A 19,327-nucleotide genomic window follows, 5' to 3' on the forward strand; every position below is an offset into this window, starting at 1 on the left:
AGTGAGCGAAGAAGCTGCTGCTTGCCGGTCTGAGGGATGACAGATGGTACGGCAGAGGGTTGAGTCATCGGCAAAGAGAAATAGAGGATTTTCCAGAGAGTCCGAGAGATCATTGATGAAAACCAGAAAAAGAACAGGGCCCAGAACGCTACCTTGAGGAACTCCAGCCTGCACAGGAAGAGGGGATGAAAGAACTCCATTTAGGGCCACACGTTGACTGCGACAGGAGAGGAAGTCTGCGAGCCATGAGTGGAGATGGCCTTGAATACCATGGGAAGAGAGTTTGGTGAGTAGGGCAGGGTGCCAGACTGTGTCAAAAGCATGTGATATGTCCAGGGATACGGCTCGGATTTCCTGTCTGGCATTGAGGACCTCCATCCATTGATGGGAGAGCAGTAGCAGCATATCTAGGGTAGAGTGACCTGGTCTGAAACCAAATTGATGATTGGAAATCAAGCCATTGGAGAAGAGGAAGGATTTCATGTCTGAAGCGATGATGGATTCCATAACCTTGCTGATGATTGGGAGAAGGCTGATTGGTCTATAGTTACAGGGATCTGTTTTTGCACCTTTTTTATGCAGGGCAGTGATGTTAGCAGATTTCCAAGCAGATGGCAGATGACCTTGGGAAAATGAGAGGGTGAATAGAACAGAGAGGGGGTGAGCAAGAGCAGAAGAGCAGGCTTTGAGGACACGTGGGCTGATGCCGTCTGGACCGGTTGCAGAATCTGACTCGAGGTTTGAAAGCAAGCTCTCCACCTTGTCAGGAGAAAAGGATACAGAGTCCAGGGACAGTTGGGTGCGACTGGGTAAAGTGGGTAGAGATAGTGATGGGTTTGGGACACAAGATTTAGCTGCAAACACCGAGTTTAGACATTCAGCTTTATCACGTGTGGAATCAGCAGTGCGGCCATTTGAGGTAAGGGAGGGGATGGAGGGGGAACATACACCAGAAACAGATTTGATTAAACGCCACCAGGATTTTGAGGAGGGAGAGAGGTTTGAGAGTTCAGACTTGAGATGAGAAAGATGTTGTTTTCTGGCTCTCCTGAGGGTAGCTACACACTTGTTCCGAGCTTTGTGGAAAGAACTGAGATTGCCCTCAGTTGGGTTTGCTTTCCATGAGGCAAAGGCAAGTTGTTTCAGGACAACTGCCTCGCCACAAGCTTCAGTAAACCAAGGGCGGGAGGAAGGGTAAGACAACTGAACACGAGAGGGGATAAATCTGTGCATGAGGGAGAGCAAGTTTCTTTGAAAGAATTCCCAGGATGAGTTGATGTTTGAGAAAGTAGTGATAGGAGACCAGTCTGTAAGTTTGATGGCTGCTCGGAGACCCTGCCAGTCGGCTTGAGTGAAATGCCAGACTCGACGGCGGTGAGGTGGTTCTCTGATAACAGCCAGAGAGATGTCCACTTTAATAAGGACGTGGTCAGAAGAACCAATTGGAGCGAAGAAGAGCAGCAGATGAAACTTGGATAGAGCCACCACCGTCTGCATTCAAAGAGATCGTGCATTGGAATGAATTTCTTCCATGAGAGGTACATAATGAATATCCACCACCGAATGAATTAAAACTTCAACATTCAGGAGGCAAGCTGATTGCAATGGTGTTTTTGGAGAAGCAAGGAATTGCCCATGTCAATTTATTCGAAGACACAAGGACTATCAATGGACAGTACTATTTGACCTCTCCAACAAGGTTTAGCATTCGGAAGGAAGTGAGCTGATCAATTGCAAAATGGTGTCATTCTTCTGTATGCCATTGCTCACACTCACAAAGCAGAGATGATATGACTGCTGCTTTTGCAGAACACTCTTTAGGAAGTCCAACCACACCCGCTTTGCACTCAAGATTTGACACCTTGTGCATTTCATCTGTTTGTTTTTTTTGTAAAAGAGCACCTGGTAGCCAAGAGGTGTTCATGTATGAGGTTATTATAAATGATGTCCAGCATTGGCTGTGATGCCTATCATTAGGATGATAAGCCTAGCATTAAGGATGCACACATCCTCATGAATACTCCACTGAAGGCATACAAATGATCCCACCTCACATGTGCAAAGCTGAAGAGTATAGTTTGTCAGTGTTGCTTTTCCACTATGTGAGGTATATAACCCCTTGTTACTGATAAAAGTAAAATCCTACAGCCTGTTTCAGAAGACTAGTTGCTGGTACCTTTGCAAAAATGTCAAGTCAAACCCCCCACCACCTCAAGTGACATTCTTTCTGCTTTTTGCTCTCCTCTTTGCTTTGTTGAGCAGGTCTTCCAAAAAGAGCTTGGTAAGAAGAGCAGCAGTGTGCAGGCTTTGCGTCGTTTAGCCCGTGAGCTGGCCGAAGGTTCACGTGACGATACGGGGTGGCTGAAGAGCCAGATGGCTGAACTGGTGGCACGTTGGGAGATTGTGTGCCGCCTTTCAATTTCAAAACAAGTGCGTCTAGAATCAGCTTTAAAGCAGGTCAGGACAGCCTCTGATAACTGTTTTATTAATTTCAAGTACTGGGGGGGGGGGGGTTAAAAATTGCTTAAAGTACAAGTGATACAAAATATCATTGTGGATGTTCATCTAGTTGTGAAAATAAATCTAAAATGCCTACCTGCTTAACCTGAACAGCTACATTCATACATTTATACATACATACATTTATACATACATACATACATACATACATACATTTTTACATACATGCATACATTTATACATTCATACATACATTTATTCATACATACATTTATACATACATACATTCGTACATTTATACATACATACATTCATACATTTATACATACATACATACATACATACATACATACATTTATACATAGATACATACATTTATTTATACATACATTCATACATTTATTCATACATACATACATACAACATACATTCATACATTTATACATACATACATACATACATGCATTTTTACATACATGCATACATTTATACATTCATACATACATTTATTCATACATACATTTATACATACATACATTCGTACATTTATAAATTCATACATTTATACAAACATACATACATACATACATACATTTATACATAGATACATACATTTATTCATACATACATTCATACATTTATTCATACATACATACATACATACATACATACATTTATACATAGATACATACATTTATTCATACATACATTCATACATGTATTCATACATACATTCATACATTTATTCATACATACATTCATACATTTATACATACATACATACATTTATTCATACATACATTTATACATACATACATACATTCATACATTTATTCATACATACATTTATACATACATACATACATTTATTCATACATACATTTATACATACATACATACATACATACATACATACATACATTTATACATTTATACATACATACATACATACATACATTTATACATTTATACATACATACATTTATACATACATACATTCATACATACATTCATACATACATTCATACATACATTCATACATACATTCATACAAACATACATACATTTATACATTTTTACATTTATACATACATACATACATACATTTATACATACATTTATACATACATACATTCATTCATACATACATTCAAACAAACATACATACATTTATACATATATACATTTATACATACATACATACATACATACATACATACATTTATACATACATACATACATTTATACATACATACATACATTTATACATACATACATACAACATACATTCATACATACATTCATTCATTCATTTATACATACATACATTTATACATACATACATTTACACATATATACATACATTCATACATTTATACATACATACATACATTTATACTTACATTTATACATACATACATACATACATTCATACATTTATACATACATACATACATACATTTATACATTTATACATACATACATTCATACATACATACATTCATACATACATTCATACATACATTCATACATACATTCATACATACATTCAAACAAACATACATACATTAATACATATATACATTTATACATACATACATACATACATTTATACATACATACATACATTCATACATTCATTCATACATACATTCAAACAAACATACATACATTTATACATATATACATTTATTCATACATACATACATACATACATACATACATACATACATTTATACATACATACATACATTTATACATACATACATACATTTATACATACATACATACATTTATACATACATTCATACATACATTCATTCATTCATTTATGCATACATACATTTATACATACATACATACATACATTTATACATATATACATACATTCATACATTTATACATACATTCATACATTTATACATACATACATACATTTATACTTACATTTATACATACATACATACGAACATTTATACATATATACATGCATTCATACATTTATACATACATTTATCCATACATTTATACATACATTTATACATACATTCATACATTTATACATACATTTATCCATACATTCATACATTTTTACATTTATACATACATACATTTATACATACATACATACATACATACATACATACATACATACATACATATAGACACCAAATTGTGTATTTTAGTATGATCAAGCTGTTGGTTAATTATTTTTGGTAAAATTCCTGAAAATGCAATGACACCCTGCAATAAATACCACAATGACAATGACCCTGATGGAAGCTTCACTATTATCAGATAAACCCTCACACTGACCTTAACCCAGACAGTTGCTCTACTCCTTCAGTGCTATGCATTCCTGCTCCTCATCCCAGGCTGAGGTGTTCCACACAGCTGTACACTCACTGCTTGAGTGGTTAGCTGAGGCAGAACAGACGCTTCGTTTTCATGGTGTGTTGCCTGACGATGAGGAGGCGCTTTGCGGCCTGATGGAACAACACCAGGTTTGGAGACTTTTCCTGTGTTGGTCAACTGTTTGCCGGTATTTTAGAAGGTGGCAGAGAAAATGTACTTCACTTACCTCATTAAATCATCTTCCGCAATCGTCTTTGGAATGGAAGATCGTTTTTTGCATTGCTGAAGAATCTCCGAAGTGCTCTGTCACAGGGACAAAGGACTTGAATGACGCGAATAAATTGACTCCATCCAAATCCATTTTGTAGCTTATTGTGGTTGCCTTGCCATTCAAAAATTAGAGTGAAACGTATATGTTCCAAAATATATCATCTCAATTGACAATGATGTCGTGGAAATGGCTCCTGACTTTTAAGACAACGGCCTGCCTACCGATAGTAATACTTTAGTTACAGTCAGATCTCTCACCCTAATCTATTAAATGCTTGTTTGAACTCTTGTTCACACACAAATGTCACTGGCACTCTGTATCGACAGACATTCATGAAGAAGCTTGAGGAACGTCTGGCTGACTTGAACCACGCCACCACAATAGGGGAATCTATCCTTGCTGTCAGCCATCCGGACGCGATCACCAATGTTAAACATTGGTTGACCATCATCCGCGCTCGTTTTGAGGAGGTCAGTTACCTCAGCAGCCGGAACGATGCTAACTTCAATGGGTGATTGGTAATAGTCAAAATGATAACTGTGGATGCTTTGCAGGTTATGGCATGGGCTAAGCAGCACCAACAAAGGCTGGAGGCTTTCTTAGCAGAGTTGCTCACCAATGCACAGCTTATGGACTGCCTTCTTGGCTGGCTGCAACGGGCTGAGGAGACCCTTTGCCAGAGGGACTTGCAGCCGATGCCTGAAGAGCTGGAAGATGTCAAAGCTTTGATAATAGAACATCAGGTGAAGTTAATGGTTCTTGCACAATTGTATTGTCTACTTTGCTGCACCCTCTCTTTCATATTGCTTTATTTTTTTATTTTTTTTGTAAATACTGTCGACGCTCGTATAAGAGATAACACACAGAACGTACAACAAGGAGAGCACGAGACAAGAGGGGTGGGAGAGGGAAGCACAAAACAGTAGGGCACAGAGACATTAGGAGATCTGTGGAAGGGAGAGGGATGGGGCAGGGTACACGGGGTAAACAAGATGGACACTACAGGGACTTTCAGGTCCTTACACTACAGGGTTTTTCAGGAAGGGAAGTTGAAGGAGGATGGGTTTGGGGTGGATTAATGGGGGTAGAAAAGTTCGAGGATTTGGATGGGGAAGATAAGAGGTGGTAGTGAATAGCTGTTTGGTAGACCTGAAGGGAAGAGTGGGATTGAAGAGAGTGTGGGAGTTTATTCCAAAGGCAGGAAAAAAAGGAATGAAAGACTGAAAATGAACAGTGATTCTTGATTTTAGTAGTTTTAGCAGAAGGGGGTTGCTGGTGGAACTTGAGCGCCCTGTGGAAATATGGTGGGGACAAAATCGCAAAGTGGGGGGGGGTGGGGGAGGGCGAGGCCGGAGAGGAGACAGTGGAAGACAGAAAGACCACCAACCTGCCTGCGGTGAGAGCATGAAAGACCCAAAGACTCTGCCTCATCGCGGGAGATACCAATGATCCTAAAAGCCTTGGTCTCCACATCGTGAAGCCAAGAAAGGTGAGAGGCAGGAGCACCAGCCCATAGAGGAGAGCAGTACTCCATCAGGCTGTAGATGAAAGCTTTGTATCTCGTAAGGAGCTCAGGTGTGCCAAGGAAGGACTTTGTACGATGGAGGATGCTCAGTCTGTGACTGGCTTTTGAGGCCAGCTTGGAAATGTGGCTTTCCCAGGAAAGATCATGGCAGATAGTGAGACCCAGAAGCTGAATGAAAGGACTTCTTCAAGAGGATTGTTGAGAAAGTGGATGGGGAGGGGGGGTTCCAGATGGTCCTTTTGGAGAGACATAGTGAGAGTATGAGATTTGTCTGGATTGAAAGACATGTTCCACATGTTGGACCAGTTTGCGATTTTACCCAGATCTGCAGTGAGCGAAGAAGCTGTGGCTTGCTGGTCTGAGGGATGACAGATGGTACGGCAGAGGATGGAGTCATCAGCAAAGAGATAAAGAGGATTTTTCAGTCGGAGAGATCATTGATGAAAACCAGAAAAAAGAACAGGGCCAAGAACGCTGCCTTGAGGAACTCCAGCCTGGACAGGAAGAGGGGATGAGAGAACTCCATTTAGGGTCACACGTTGGCTGCGACAGGAGAGGAAGTCTCTGAGCTATGAGTGGAGATGGCCTTGGATACCATAAGAAGAGAGTTTAGTGAGCAGGATGGGGTGCCAGATCGTATCAAAAGCACACGACCGAGGTACATTCATTATTTAGTGTTTCATAGACACCTTTTTAAGATTAAAGAAAATATGCAGTCAGTATAATAACATAAGAATCCGTTGACTTTATGATATTAACGTGTGTGACAACTGTTGAACTTCATATGGCTTGTGATAGAAGAGTCACTTACTGTGCACTGAGCAGTACCCCACACCCCTAGACCTTCATGGAGGAGATGACACAGAAACAACCAGATGTGGACAAGTTGACGAAGACATTCAAGAGGAAACCAGCAAACGAGCAGTCCTCCAGCACAACGCAGATCCCATTGTTTGACAGGGGCCGCGTTAGTAAGTGTGGGTATGATGGAAAGGTAAAAGTTACAGAGGGTAGGTTGGCTGAGTGCCAATAAACTGAACTGGTATCCCAGAGGTTGTTGGACTGCAAACAGCAATATTCAGGAACTTGGCTCTCCGTTTGTTGAAACCAAGCTCCTCTCACTATTAGATTAATATACTGTATTGCTATGAAATTACTAATGATATAATGGAGAAAGCAACCTGCTTGGCCTGCCTAGTCTGGCCTCCAGGCGGTGCTTGTCCACACTTAACGATGGACTCTTCAACAGCAACTTGTGGTAGCATTAAAATGCTGCCTATAAAGCAATGCCATCCGTCCCTTTAACCAAATTTTTAAAAGGGTACATCTATCTCTTAAGCCTTCCTTTGATCATCAAACATTTGATCGAAATGATTGGCAATGGTTTTTTTGTAATTAGTTACCTGTTTTTTTTTTTAAGCAAGTGATTCTATTAAATCCAAATAGGTGTATTAGCAGTTTCAAGTTCATAAACAATTCTCCAACACCCTGAAACTTCTAACATGTCCCCCTCGCTCTTACTCTTACATAAAACCTACCACACAGAGAAGCGAAGTGGCACATCAGCCCCAACACCTGGACCTGGCCCTGTGCCACTGGAGATGCAGAACCCAAGGGTGAACCTGTTATTCAACAAATGGAGGCAGGTTTGGCTCATGGCTTGGGATCGACAGCGGAAGCTACAAGACGAACTCGATCACTTAACGGAGGTACTTTTTTTTTTACAGTTCTTGAGCAAAGTGAGACTTTGTGATTGATTTGGAATTTGTTTTTAATCTTTGACCATGAATTAATTCCCAGTGAGTATATGTGCTTAAGGCTGTGCAAATAATTTTGTCTCACCTTTCTGGGAAGGCATAGGGATTGTGGATTGACCAACAAGCTGCTGTTCTTGAAGTTACATATTTTGAATGTTCTGCTCATTTGATCATCAGAGGTCACTGAGCTATACTGATGACATCAGGGACTCCTCTGACAGCATGTTACCATTTTGCTGCAGCTCAAGGAGTTCGCAAACTTTGACTTTGATGTGTGGAGGAAGCACTACATGCGCTGGATGAACCACAAGAAATCCCGCGTCATGGATTTCTTCCGGAGGATCGACAAGGATCAGGATGGCAAGATTACCCGACAGGAGTTCATCGAAGGCATCTTGTCATCGAGTAAGTATGGTCATTGACAGGAGTCTGGCCATTATTTCAGGTTGACTTAACATGGACATCCGAGAGCTACGTGTTTTTCACTGTAACTAATTTCAGTGCAAACCATAGGAATACGATTAGTATATGCTTAATTGCTGTCTTCTGAATGAAAGGAATCTGATTGGCCCTGGTTCAACCACCGGAAAAAAATTCTTAAAGTTGAGTCCTTTTGAGTCACTGTAACCTACCCTCTTCCCAAACAGAATTTCCAACAAATAGACTGGAGATGAGTGCAGTCGCAGATGAGTTTGACAAGGATGGGGATGGCTGTATGGATTACTATGAGTTTGTGGCAGCGCTGCACCCAAATAAGGATGCTTACCGCCCACTCACTGATGCTGATAAGATCGAGGACGAGGTGAGTTGATTCATTCGGAAGGGTGTGGAATGTGGAAAGCCATTTGATTGTCAATTCATTTTTGGATTTGTTTTATTGATTTTTATTGCAGCTTCTCTCATACATTGCAATTTTCATCAACATTTCTGCCTGGACGTGTGACTCCCAGGATATAATGACTGTGGATGCAAACTCCTGGCCTGGTGATGGATTTGAACAGAATTTTTTTTTCATGTGTGATACAGTTGTGAAATAACCCAGGGTGCTTTTTTCTGGCAGTTCTCGTAAATAGAATAAAATGGACATCTTCAGGATTTTCTATGCATCAGTGGACACATGGTTCACTGGACTCAAAATGAAAAATTCATGGAAGCTTCTAAAGACCTGAATCTAAAAATATTTTTCCAATGGTTAAGGTCTCTCTTGATTTAATATTTTTCAGTATCGGTAGTCAATATTAACTCATCCTCTCCAATAGGTAAATCTCACCACCTTTTTGTTAAGAAGTAGAGTTACACTACCGGTCAAAAAGTTTTAGAACACCCACATTTTTCCAGTTTTCACTGAAATTTAAGCAGTTTAATGTTTCAATGTACTCTGAAATTAAAGCATAGAACGAACAAACAATTGCAGATAAAAAGGGAAATCATGGAATCGTTTTGTTGACCAAAATGTAATCGAAATTTTTGACCTTTCAGAGTAGCCACTTTTAGCAGATATAACAGCCGAACATACTCGGGGCATTCTTTCTACAATGGAAATCAAATATTGTTCAGAAAGTTCTTCCCAACACTGTTGCAGAAGTTCCCACAAATGTGTTGCACTTGTTGGCTGCTTTGCTTTCACCCTTCTGTCCAGTTCATCCCAAACCAGCTCGATGGGGTTTAATTCTGGAGACTGTGCTGGCCATTCCATGATTTGAAGCCTTTTGTTTTGTTCTTTTCTTGTTGTTTCTTGAAGCTGGTCTTGTTCTTTTCTTCTAAGGTAGTTCTGACATAGCCTGGAAGTATGTTTTTGGGTCGTTATCTTGCTGGGGGATGAACCCCTGACCAACTAGGCGTAGACCAGAGGGTATTGCATTGCGCTGCAAAATGCTGTGTTAGCCCTTTTGGTTCAGGGTGCCAGTCACTCTGTGCAAGTTGCCGACTTTGGATCCAGCAAAAGAGCCCCAGATCATCAGGCTTTCTCTTCCATGATTGACAGTTTGTGTCACACACTGAGGAACCATCCTTTCACCTCCTCGATGGCATACCAAAACCCTGCGTGATGAACCAAGATTTCAAATTTTGATTCATCGGTCCATAAGACCTTCTTCCAGTTTTCAGTAGTCCACTGGCGGTGCTTCATGGTCCAGACAAGCCTCTTTTTCTTATTTTGCCATCTCAGCAATGGCTTTCTTACTGCCACTCGGCCTGTCAAACCTGCAGCTCAAAGTCTTCTCTTCACAGTTGAAACTGAGACTTCCTTACTTCGACCAGTGTTAAGCTGCGTTTGAAGCTGCTGTCCTGTGAGCCGCCTATCACGCAAGCTGTTGACTCTCAGAAACTTGTCTTCTGATTGTGTTGGGGCTGCCAGACCTCTTCCTGTCAGAGTTTCCTCCAGTTTCCAAGTGCCTTTTGATGGTGCAGGAAACTGCCCTCACTGACACCTTGGCTTCCTTTGCAATTTCTCTGAAGGAAAGACCTCCACTTTTAAGGGTTATAATGGTCTGTCTGTCTTCCTTTGTTAATTGTCTTTTTCTCGCCATTATGATAGCAATATACTACTTCCTGCAGTGCAATATTGTCCAAATAATCTTTCAGAGGGTGGAGCAACACAATCTGTTTCAACACTGCTTTTATACAGATAGAGGGTTTGTAACTAATCAACAAAAGTTGGGACACCTGTAGGAATTGTTTGCATCAACTTTCAAGGCTTAATTTACTTCCATTGTTGCAGAACAGCTGCAGTTGTTTACCCATTACTTGTTCTCTGAAAAAGGCCTTTTTTAACAACTCTGAAATTTACATTATTTTTCAGTCTTTGGTAACCTAAACTTTTTTTTAACTCTGGCAGTTTACCGCTTAGCTTTGTACCATTTCAGGTTTTTCAGTGGACTTGAACTACTTAAATTTCAGTAAAAACTGGAAAAATGGTGGTGTTCTAAAACTTTTGACCAGTTTAAACTGTTGACCAGTTGACCTATATATTGGTCTTTCTCAAGTTCCACATCTGATAATGTCTTTGCTGGACAAGTTGATGATGTATTACCTTCACAGGAATCTTGAGGTTAAGGGTACTGAGGAACAGAATTAGGGTTGAGTAGACAAGGAACATTTAAGCAGAACTGGATGAATTGACAAACAGGGCAAATGTGGAAAATCGCAGGGGGACGCGGGAGGAGAGTCACTGGGAATAGGAGAGATCGGGAATGGGAATAGGGCATAACATGAGACTGTGATCCATCCATCCATCCACACATCCATTGGGACCATTCTCTGTGCAGAGCATTGGTGCTGCCAAAGCAGTCTCCTTGGCTATTGGGCACAATCCTGGACGGGTCACCACTCCGACACAGGACACCAGCAAGTTGGCTGCTTGGAACTCATTTTGCCAACCTTGGAAGGATAACAGGCAGAGTCAACCCCACCTGGTATTAATTCAACAGCCAAGTGGGATTTGAACTCAGGATCCTAGGATCCCAAGACAACCACCCTAACCATTAAGCCACACCAGGCAGAGATGGTAATGGCTTGCATTTTAAAAGAATGGATAAAAGGCCATGATTGACAGACTCTGGGATGCTATTCAACAGATGATAAAAAGGGGAACAAAATAATATAAATGAGAAATTTATTTGGATTGCTTAGATATGAGGATGGTAAGAAGGCATAGATTGCCAGCCTGGTGCCTCCCTGTCTTGGATGCCAGCTTAATTGGATACGTGATTGGCCAAGAAAAGTTAATGCTAGATTGTTTATCAAATGACCTTCAAAGACTGCACCTCTGCCAGTTGTTAACTGCAAAGGTAAACTGGAGGTAGAGGTAGAGAGAGAGAGGTAGAGAGAGAGGTAGAGAGAGGGAGAGTGAGAAGTGGAGGGGGAGGTAGAGAGAGAGAGAGAGAGAGAGAGAGAGAGAGAGAGAGAGAGAGAGAAAGAGAGAGAGAGAGAGAGAAAGAGGTGTAGAGAGAGAGGTGTAGAGAGAGAGGTGTAGAGAGAGAGGTGTAGAGAGAGAGGTGTAGAGAGAGGTGTAGAGACAGAGGTGTAGAGAGAGAGGTGTAGAGAGAGAGGTGTAGAGAGAGAGGTGTAGAGAGAGGGGTAGAGAGAGAGAGATTGAGAGAGAGAGAGAGATAGAGAGAGGTGTAGAGAGAGAGAGGTGTAGAGAGAGAGAGAGGTGTAGAGAGAGGGGGAGAGAGAGAGGTGTAGAGAGAGGGGGAGAGAGAGGGGGAGAGAGAGGGGGAGAGAGAGGGGCAGAGAGAGAGGTAGAGAGAGAGAGGTAGGGAGAGAGAGGTGGAGAGAAAGAGAAAGGGAAAGAGACACGTGGAGGGAGAGACTGACAGAGAGACGGTGTGGGGGATTTGGAAGCATTCATTCATAAATTCCAACTCATTGACCAGCTTCGTATTTTCTCCATCTCGATGGATGACAATGCCACTACAGCCTGCCAGTTTTTTATATACTTGTCTTTTTTATCTCGATGATCTTTCCATAGACCGAAAATATAAACAAACACGGGATGGAAAAAAGTTTTGTCAGCCAAAAGAACAACATCAAGTAAACAGATGCTGGATTCGTGAAGCCTAGTCCAATTTGAGTTCAAATTATTTGCTTGTGTATTACAAGCCTTATAAATAACTTAAATGTTTGTTCTTTTTAACTTATTACAAGAAAGGGTTCCCGGCATTGCCCGTAGCTGTTCTAATTATGTTGGCATTTTTAGCATACTGTTTACAAATTGCCTGGCACCTGAATGATAAAAATCGGGTGAATAAATTATTTAAATGAGCTGCTTTTTTGGCTGTATCCTTTTCTCACCTGTGTTGTAAGTTGAGCAACATGCTTTGGGATAGTTTAAAGGCGGTGTACAATCAGAAATACTGTTTGATCCATCCATCCATTGGGACCAAACTCTGTGCACAGCATTGGTACTGCCTCAGCAGTCTCCTTGGTGATTGGACACAATCCTGGATGAGTCGCCACTCCGACACCATATACCAGCATGCTTGCACTCATTTTGCTGTCCTCGGAAGGATGACAGGCCGAGTTAACCCCACTTGGAATTAATTGAACAGCTGAGCAGGATTTGAACTCAGGACCCAAGGATCCCAAGCCCACCATACTAACCATTAAGCCAACACCAGGCATAATCACTGTTTGATAGGGTGATATATGATTGTTATATGAATAAAATGGAACATTGAACACAGCAACCGTTTTTCTGAATCTAATCTATATGAGAAACAGGATTGAATGAGACTCACCATTATTATAAGTGAAGAGGAAGATGAAGGATGAAGAGTTTTTGTTTTAATTTAAATTAACCTCGTATCGTACCGTTGCATGCGTTTATGTGCAGAATGTTATATGCTGTGTGTATGCTTGTTTATGCGTATTGTGGTGCGCACATACACGCATGCTGTGCTGCCGATTGTGTAAGGGGTAGTGTTATTGCTTGATTACCGGTATCCCCTGCAGGACAGTTGTTGCCGGACAGACGCGTGTAGGGACGGACTACGCAGGCACGCTGAGACCAAGTTCCTTTTATATTTTAGATTTTTATTTGATCACTGTGTTTGCAATAAAAACTTGGACAGCAAATCTCTCACTGGAGAATGTCAATAAATCAAGATGGTGATTTATACTTTGCTTTTCTGATGACAAGGAAAACAAATTGTGAAAACAAAGGTATAAAGGTGTGGTGAAAATTTTATTTTGTGAAAGATTTCCTTGAATTGATGTGCAGGTTACAAGGCAGGTGTCGAAGTGTCGTTGTCCGAAGCGATTCCAAGTGGAACAGATCGGGGACAACAAATACCGGGTGAGGTCCGGGGTTTCTCCTCATTTCGGAATGGGTTCGAGTAAACTCATTTGTGTTTTCAATGAAGTTACTTCAGGTAATATACGAGGAACCTGTCTTGTCAAGATCTCTTATCATTTGAGATTTTAACAGTTAATATTTGAAGATGGGGCTCCGATATGTGCGGAAAGATGGGAAATGAAGACTTGTATGCAGGTTTATATCTACATAATACACAGGTTTATATTTTCATAATATACAGGTTTATATCGCCCTTATCTCTGCATCTCCACCACTGATACCAAGATGTACATTTTTAAGCAGTGAAGCCAATTCAGTGTTTAGGTATGTCCTTCCTTCCATCCATCCATCAAAAATGAAAAAGAAGAACTTTTCTAACCCACCAAGTTTAATTCTAAAGGGTTCTCAGGTGTTCCAAAGGGTAATTCTAAAGGGTAATTTTAAAGGGTAATTCTAAAGGGTAATTTTTAAGGGTAATTCTAAAGGGTAATTCTAAAAGGTAATTTGAAAGGGTAATTTTAAAGGGTAATTCTAAAGGGTAATTTTAAACTGTAATCCTAAAGGGTAATTCCAAAAGGTAATTTTAAAGGGTAATTCTAAAGGGTAATTCTAAAGGGTAATTCTAAAGGGTAATTTTAAAGGGTAATTTTAAAGGGTAATTCTAAAGGGTAATTTTAAAGGGTAATTCAAAAGGGTACTTCTAAAAGGTAATTTTAAAGGGTAATTCTAAAGGGTAATTCCAAAAGATAATTTTAAAGGGTAATTCTAAAGGGTGATTCTAAAGGGTAATTCTAAAGGGTCATTTTAAAGGGTCATTTTAAAGGGTAATTCTCAAAGGTAATTTTAAAGGGTAATTCTAAAGGGTAATTCTAAAGGGTACTTCTAAAAGGTAATTTTAAAGGGTAGTTCTAAAAGGTAATTTTAAAGGGTAATTCTAAAGGGTAATTTTAAAGGGTAATTCTCAAGGGTAATTTTAAAGGGTAATTCTAAAGGGTAATTTTAAAGGGTAATTCTAAAGGGTAATTCTAAAAGGTAATTTTAAAGGGTAATTCCAAAGGGTAATTTTAAAGGGTAATTTTAAAGGGTAATTTTAAAGGGTAATTTTAAAGGGTAATTCTAAAGGGTAATTTTAAAGGGTAATTCCAAAGGGTAATTTTAAAGGGTAATTTTAAAGGGTAACTCTAAAAGGTAATTCCAAAGGGTAATTCTCAAGGGTAATTCTAAAAGGGGGTTCTAAAGGATAATTGTTATGGGTTTCATTTGTTTCTTGGCTTTGCCTATTTCATATTAAAAATACCAAAGTGATCCACTTTCTTCAGACATGGGTGTGATTTATTTTATTATTATTTTGTATTGTTATTTTTTGTTCTGCTTTATTTTTTGCACTACCAAATAACCCATCCGTCCCTTACTGTGGTTATATGGCCCTCAGGGTTCCATGTTGCAATGCATACACGTTATGTAGATGCATACGCAGTTTGTCAATTGGTGCACATGAGAGCAGTTTTACGACCCTCCCTGGAGCGAATGCTCTCCTGCAATATGATAATACTTGCATTTCTAGATTGCCTATTTCAAGGGGGAGGAAAGGAAAATTCTCTATATGAATGTGTATTGTGTAGCGCCTCCTTTAGCTTGGAGAAGGTATTACAAGTTCCCCTCCGCCCCCCCCCCACCCCCACTGGCACCCACCCTTTACAGTACAATGTTCCTGTTCCCACGTTTTCCAGTGTTGTGAGGTGTTTTGAATTACACAGCGAGAGGTATTTTCAATTACACACTTGAATAAGGATAATAACATAACCCTCCTCTCCACTGCCATAGGGAGCGGGTGCTTCTAGTATATGTAATTCCTCTGAGGATGCTCGCAGACCGCCTAATTCAAGCAGATGAGACATCCAGCTAAACGTCTATCCAAGGGACGGTGTACTTTGCAATGCAGTGCCCTGTGTGTGAATCACCATTAATATAACTGCTTATATTCGGGTCAGAAATCTAACCTAAACCGGACAGCTTCGGAGGCCATCATGTGCGACACCAAATCAGGTTGAAGCAATGTTTTCCCCTTGTGCTCTGCACATGAGTTCTGTGCACCGTGTGTTTGCTTTTGGACACCTGCACTACGTTTTTTACAGGCGTACAACCCCCAGACTCCCCACGCTTTGTCACCGTATTTACGTCATCGTACAATTCCGGAGAGAAACTAAATGTCATTGTTTGGTCAGGCACGGACTGTCTCACGTGGTATTCACACATCAACTGTTGAGTGATGCTTCAGGTAAGGAGTGTTATCTCATTGTCGGTGCATAGTTTTGGCACACCTCCCACCTGGCTATATGTAAGTGTCTGTAACAGGTGTGCCAGAGAGTATGTTGTGTGATGAAGAAGAGAAATTTGAAAGGTGTTTTTATTTTTTTTGTGAAACTCCTTGCACCAAAACTGATCATTCCACATCATTTGTCCAAATTAATGCATCATCTCTGATTACCAAATGTTGGACAAGATATCGTATTTATGGCTTCTATAGTGGAAACCTTGGCTGAAATTCCTATCTCCTCAACAAGTTCCCTTTTACCAAAGTGCTCCACAAATTTTGCATCAACATCTCAACCGAAGTACGAGGGTTAGTGAATGAGTACAGCGTAAAGGGTCTCCTTTCTTTCTTCTCAAACGAAAGAGGGTAAAACAAAAATATAGCAGAGGGCACATGCATCCTGAGCCTGCAGAAGATGAGCAAACGGGTAGTTTTGCGGACACACGCATAATTAAAAGCAAAATGGCAGTGCCCTTAACTGTATATAGCAAAGTATAACAACGTCTGGTTGCTCGATTTTTTTGTTTATTTATTTATTATTTAGTTATTTTTCCCCTTTGATGGGATGAAAGTCATGGAAATCCATACAGAATGATTATTGGATATGATGGTACTCATAGAAAGGTGTACGAGTGAATAGAAAGGTTTTAAAAGAGCTGTTAGGGTTTATGGCAACGCATGGTTCTTCGGTGAAAGGAAGAACACGTTTGTGAAGTATTTCGTCTTGGCAGCCATCCTATGATTGACCACCTTGCCACCTTCGATTCCAAGACTATGATGATATGAAGAGCATGGTCCAGGAATGCACAGCCACAGCAATTTTATTCCTTCCATCGTTTGATATAAAATCAGTTTGAAGGATGAGTAAGATGGAGAAGAATATTTATCATATGCATGCACTTGCCATTGGTATTGCGCATGGAAATGGGAATTGCCTTGTGAACTCATTCTGTACCTTTCTGGAGAACAGTCGGACATGCAGAAGATGCAAAAAGTGATTAATCATCGCTTCATTAAATACTCATTAAGAATTCTTCTTCTTTCATATGCAGCACATTTGCCTGGGGCATGACTAAGCTGCTGATGCAGTGTCCCTGTTTATTAGAGCTGGAAATTGTAATTTGTTCAGAGTGCTGGTGATAGCTCGTCTATTCTTCAGGAAGGACACCGTGGGATTTTTGATGTCCACCCACTAATTCCGACAGACGGGGCACCCAGTTTAACGTCTATCCGAGGAACTACACACACATTAATGAATCACCTTGCCCGCAAAACCCAAAAATACTGTCTTTGTTTTAAGCAAACCTGTTTCATCTGTCCAACGTTGAATAAAAAATGTGATTAAATTATTCTTTAAACTTAAACATGATGTTGTAAAACTTTAACAGGATAATAAATCAAGTGGAAGTGTTATTCAGACTAAACAATGGTCTCCACACAATGACATTTTGCTGAAGAGGCTTAGAATATGGGATGAAAAGGGGTACTTTGAGTTTGAAAGGTGTTGTTGTTGTTGTTGTTACGTGCAGATGAAGGGTGCAAATTTGTTATGTGGTAAGATGTCTATGACCGTGGCCTCAAGCACTAACCCAATTCTCCTGTCTCCTTTTCAATTGCCTTGTCCATGCTTGCGGACGTAACACCTAAAGTTTTTCCTGGGAAATCAGGTACCAGATGCCTACCTCACCCTCACCCTCTGTCAAGCAAAAGCTTTTTATTCTTAACAAATGCCTTCCTTTGAACACTTGCCATGAATATGATGACATAGTCTTGGAATTTGTACATCACACTAGATAATACTGTCAAAGTGTATTATTATTATTATTATTATTATGCCCACACTTTAAAAAAAAATGGGGAAGATATTGTAATCTGCTTCGTCTGTCTGTCTGTCACGCTATCTCCTAAACAGTTGAGCAGAAATTCCCAAACTTGGTAGTTATGATCGCCACATGGCATAAAGGTGCAAGAGCAGTATCAATTTGGACACCCCACCACCTCTCCTCTTGGGGTGGAGTTTAAAGGTCAAATACCGAAAAATACAATTACACGCACATTTTTTTTAATGAAACATTGTATATGCAATCAACATTGGGAGACACTTGAAATTTGAAACGTTTTTTTTTAATTTGACCCCGGTTCATGCCCCAGAGGGTGGGGACTTGGAGTCACGGGTCAAAATGGAGAAAAAAATTTAACTCGAAATTTGATATTGCGTCAAGCCTGGTGGGACTTTTTGTCATTTTCAACTTTGCTTAAGGTGGGAAGCGTGGGGAGTTTTGATGGCGCGCCATTGACTTCCCTCTAGTATTATTATTATTATTATTATTATTATTATTATTATTATTATTATTATCCCCATGCTTTTTTGAAAAAAGAAAACCAGGGGTTATTGTAATCGGCTGTGTCTGTCTGTCTGTCTGTCTGTCCATCCTTCACGTTATCTCCTTCTAAACGGTTTGGTAGAAATTCACCAAACTTGGTTGGTATAATCACCACATGGCACAAAGGTGCAAGATCAGTATCATTTTGGCCCTGCCCCCTTGGGTGGGTAAAAGGGTCAAATACCAAAAAATGCAATGACAGGCACATTTTTTAATGAAACCTTGCATATGCAATAAACATCGGGGTGTTGGTGATAGCTTGTCTATTCTTCAGGAAGGACACCGTTATCAAGTATGTAACGAGATTTTGGATTTGACCCCCGGTTTATGCCCCAGGGGGTGGGGGCTTAGGGTAACAGGGATCAAATTGGGGAAAAAGAAATAAAACTCAAAATTTGGTAATGGGTCATTCCTGGTGGAACTTTTTGCCATCTTTCAACTTTGCTTTCGGTGGGAATAGAAGC

General features: G+C 40.1%; 1 protein-coding gene across 1 annotated transcript in view; it reads left to right on the plus strand.

Annotated features, from left to right (window-relative positions):
* LOC147017282 (uncharacterized) overlaps positions 1-19,327 on the plus strand; it is a 350,244-nt gene that overhangs the window by 322,793 nt on the left and 8,124 nt on the right. Inside the window, exons 89-98 of the mRNA XM_085847971.1 lie at positions 2,263-2,457; positions 4,836-4,964; positions 5,413-5,556; positions 5,641-5,829; positions 7,453-7,582; positions 8,157-8,320; positions 8,611-8,773; positions 9,016-9,170; positions 14,091-14,165; positions 18,129-18,146. Of these exons, the coding sequence (XP_085704097.1) occupies positions 2,263-2,457; positions 4,836-4,964; positions 5,413-5,556; positions 5,641-5,829; positions 7,453-7,582; positions 8,157-8,320; positions 8,611-8,773; positions 9,016-9,170; positions 14,091-14,165; positions 18,129-18,146 (1,362 nt within the window). The remainder of the gene's footprint in view (positions 1-2,262; positions 2,458-4,835; positions 4,965-5,412; positions 5,557-5,640; positions 5,830-7,452; positions 7,583-8,156; positions 8,321-8,610; positions 8,774-9,015; positions 9,171-14,090; positions 14,166-18,128; positions 18,147-19,327) is intronic.

The sequence above is a fragment of the Eptatretus burgeri genome, chromosome 11 (assembly GCF_056783735.1).
Source record: "Eptatretus burgeri isolate ZD-2024b chromosome 11, Ebu_testis_v1, whole genome shotgun sequence".
NCBI classification, from domain to species: Eukaryota; Metazoa; Chordata; class Myxini; order Myxiniformes; family Myxinidae; genus Eptatretus; species Eptatretus burgeri.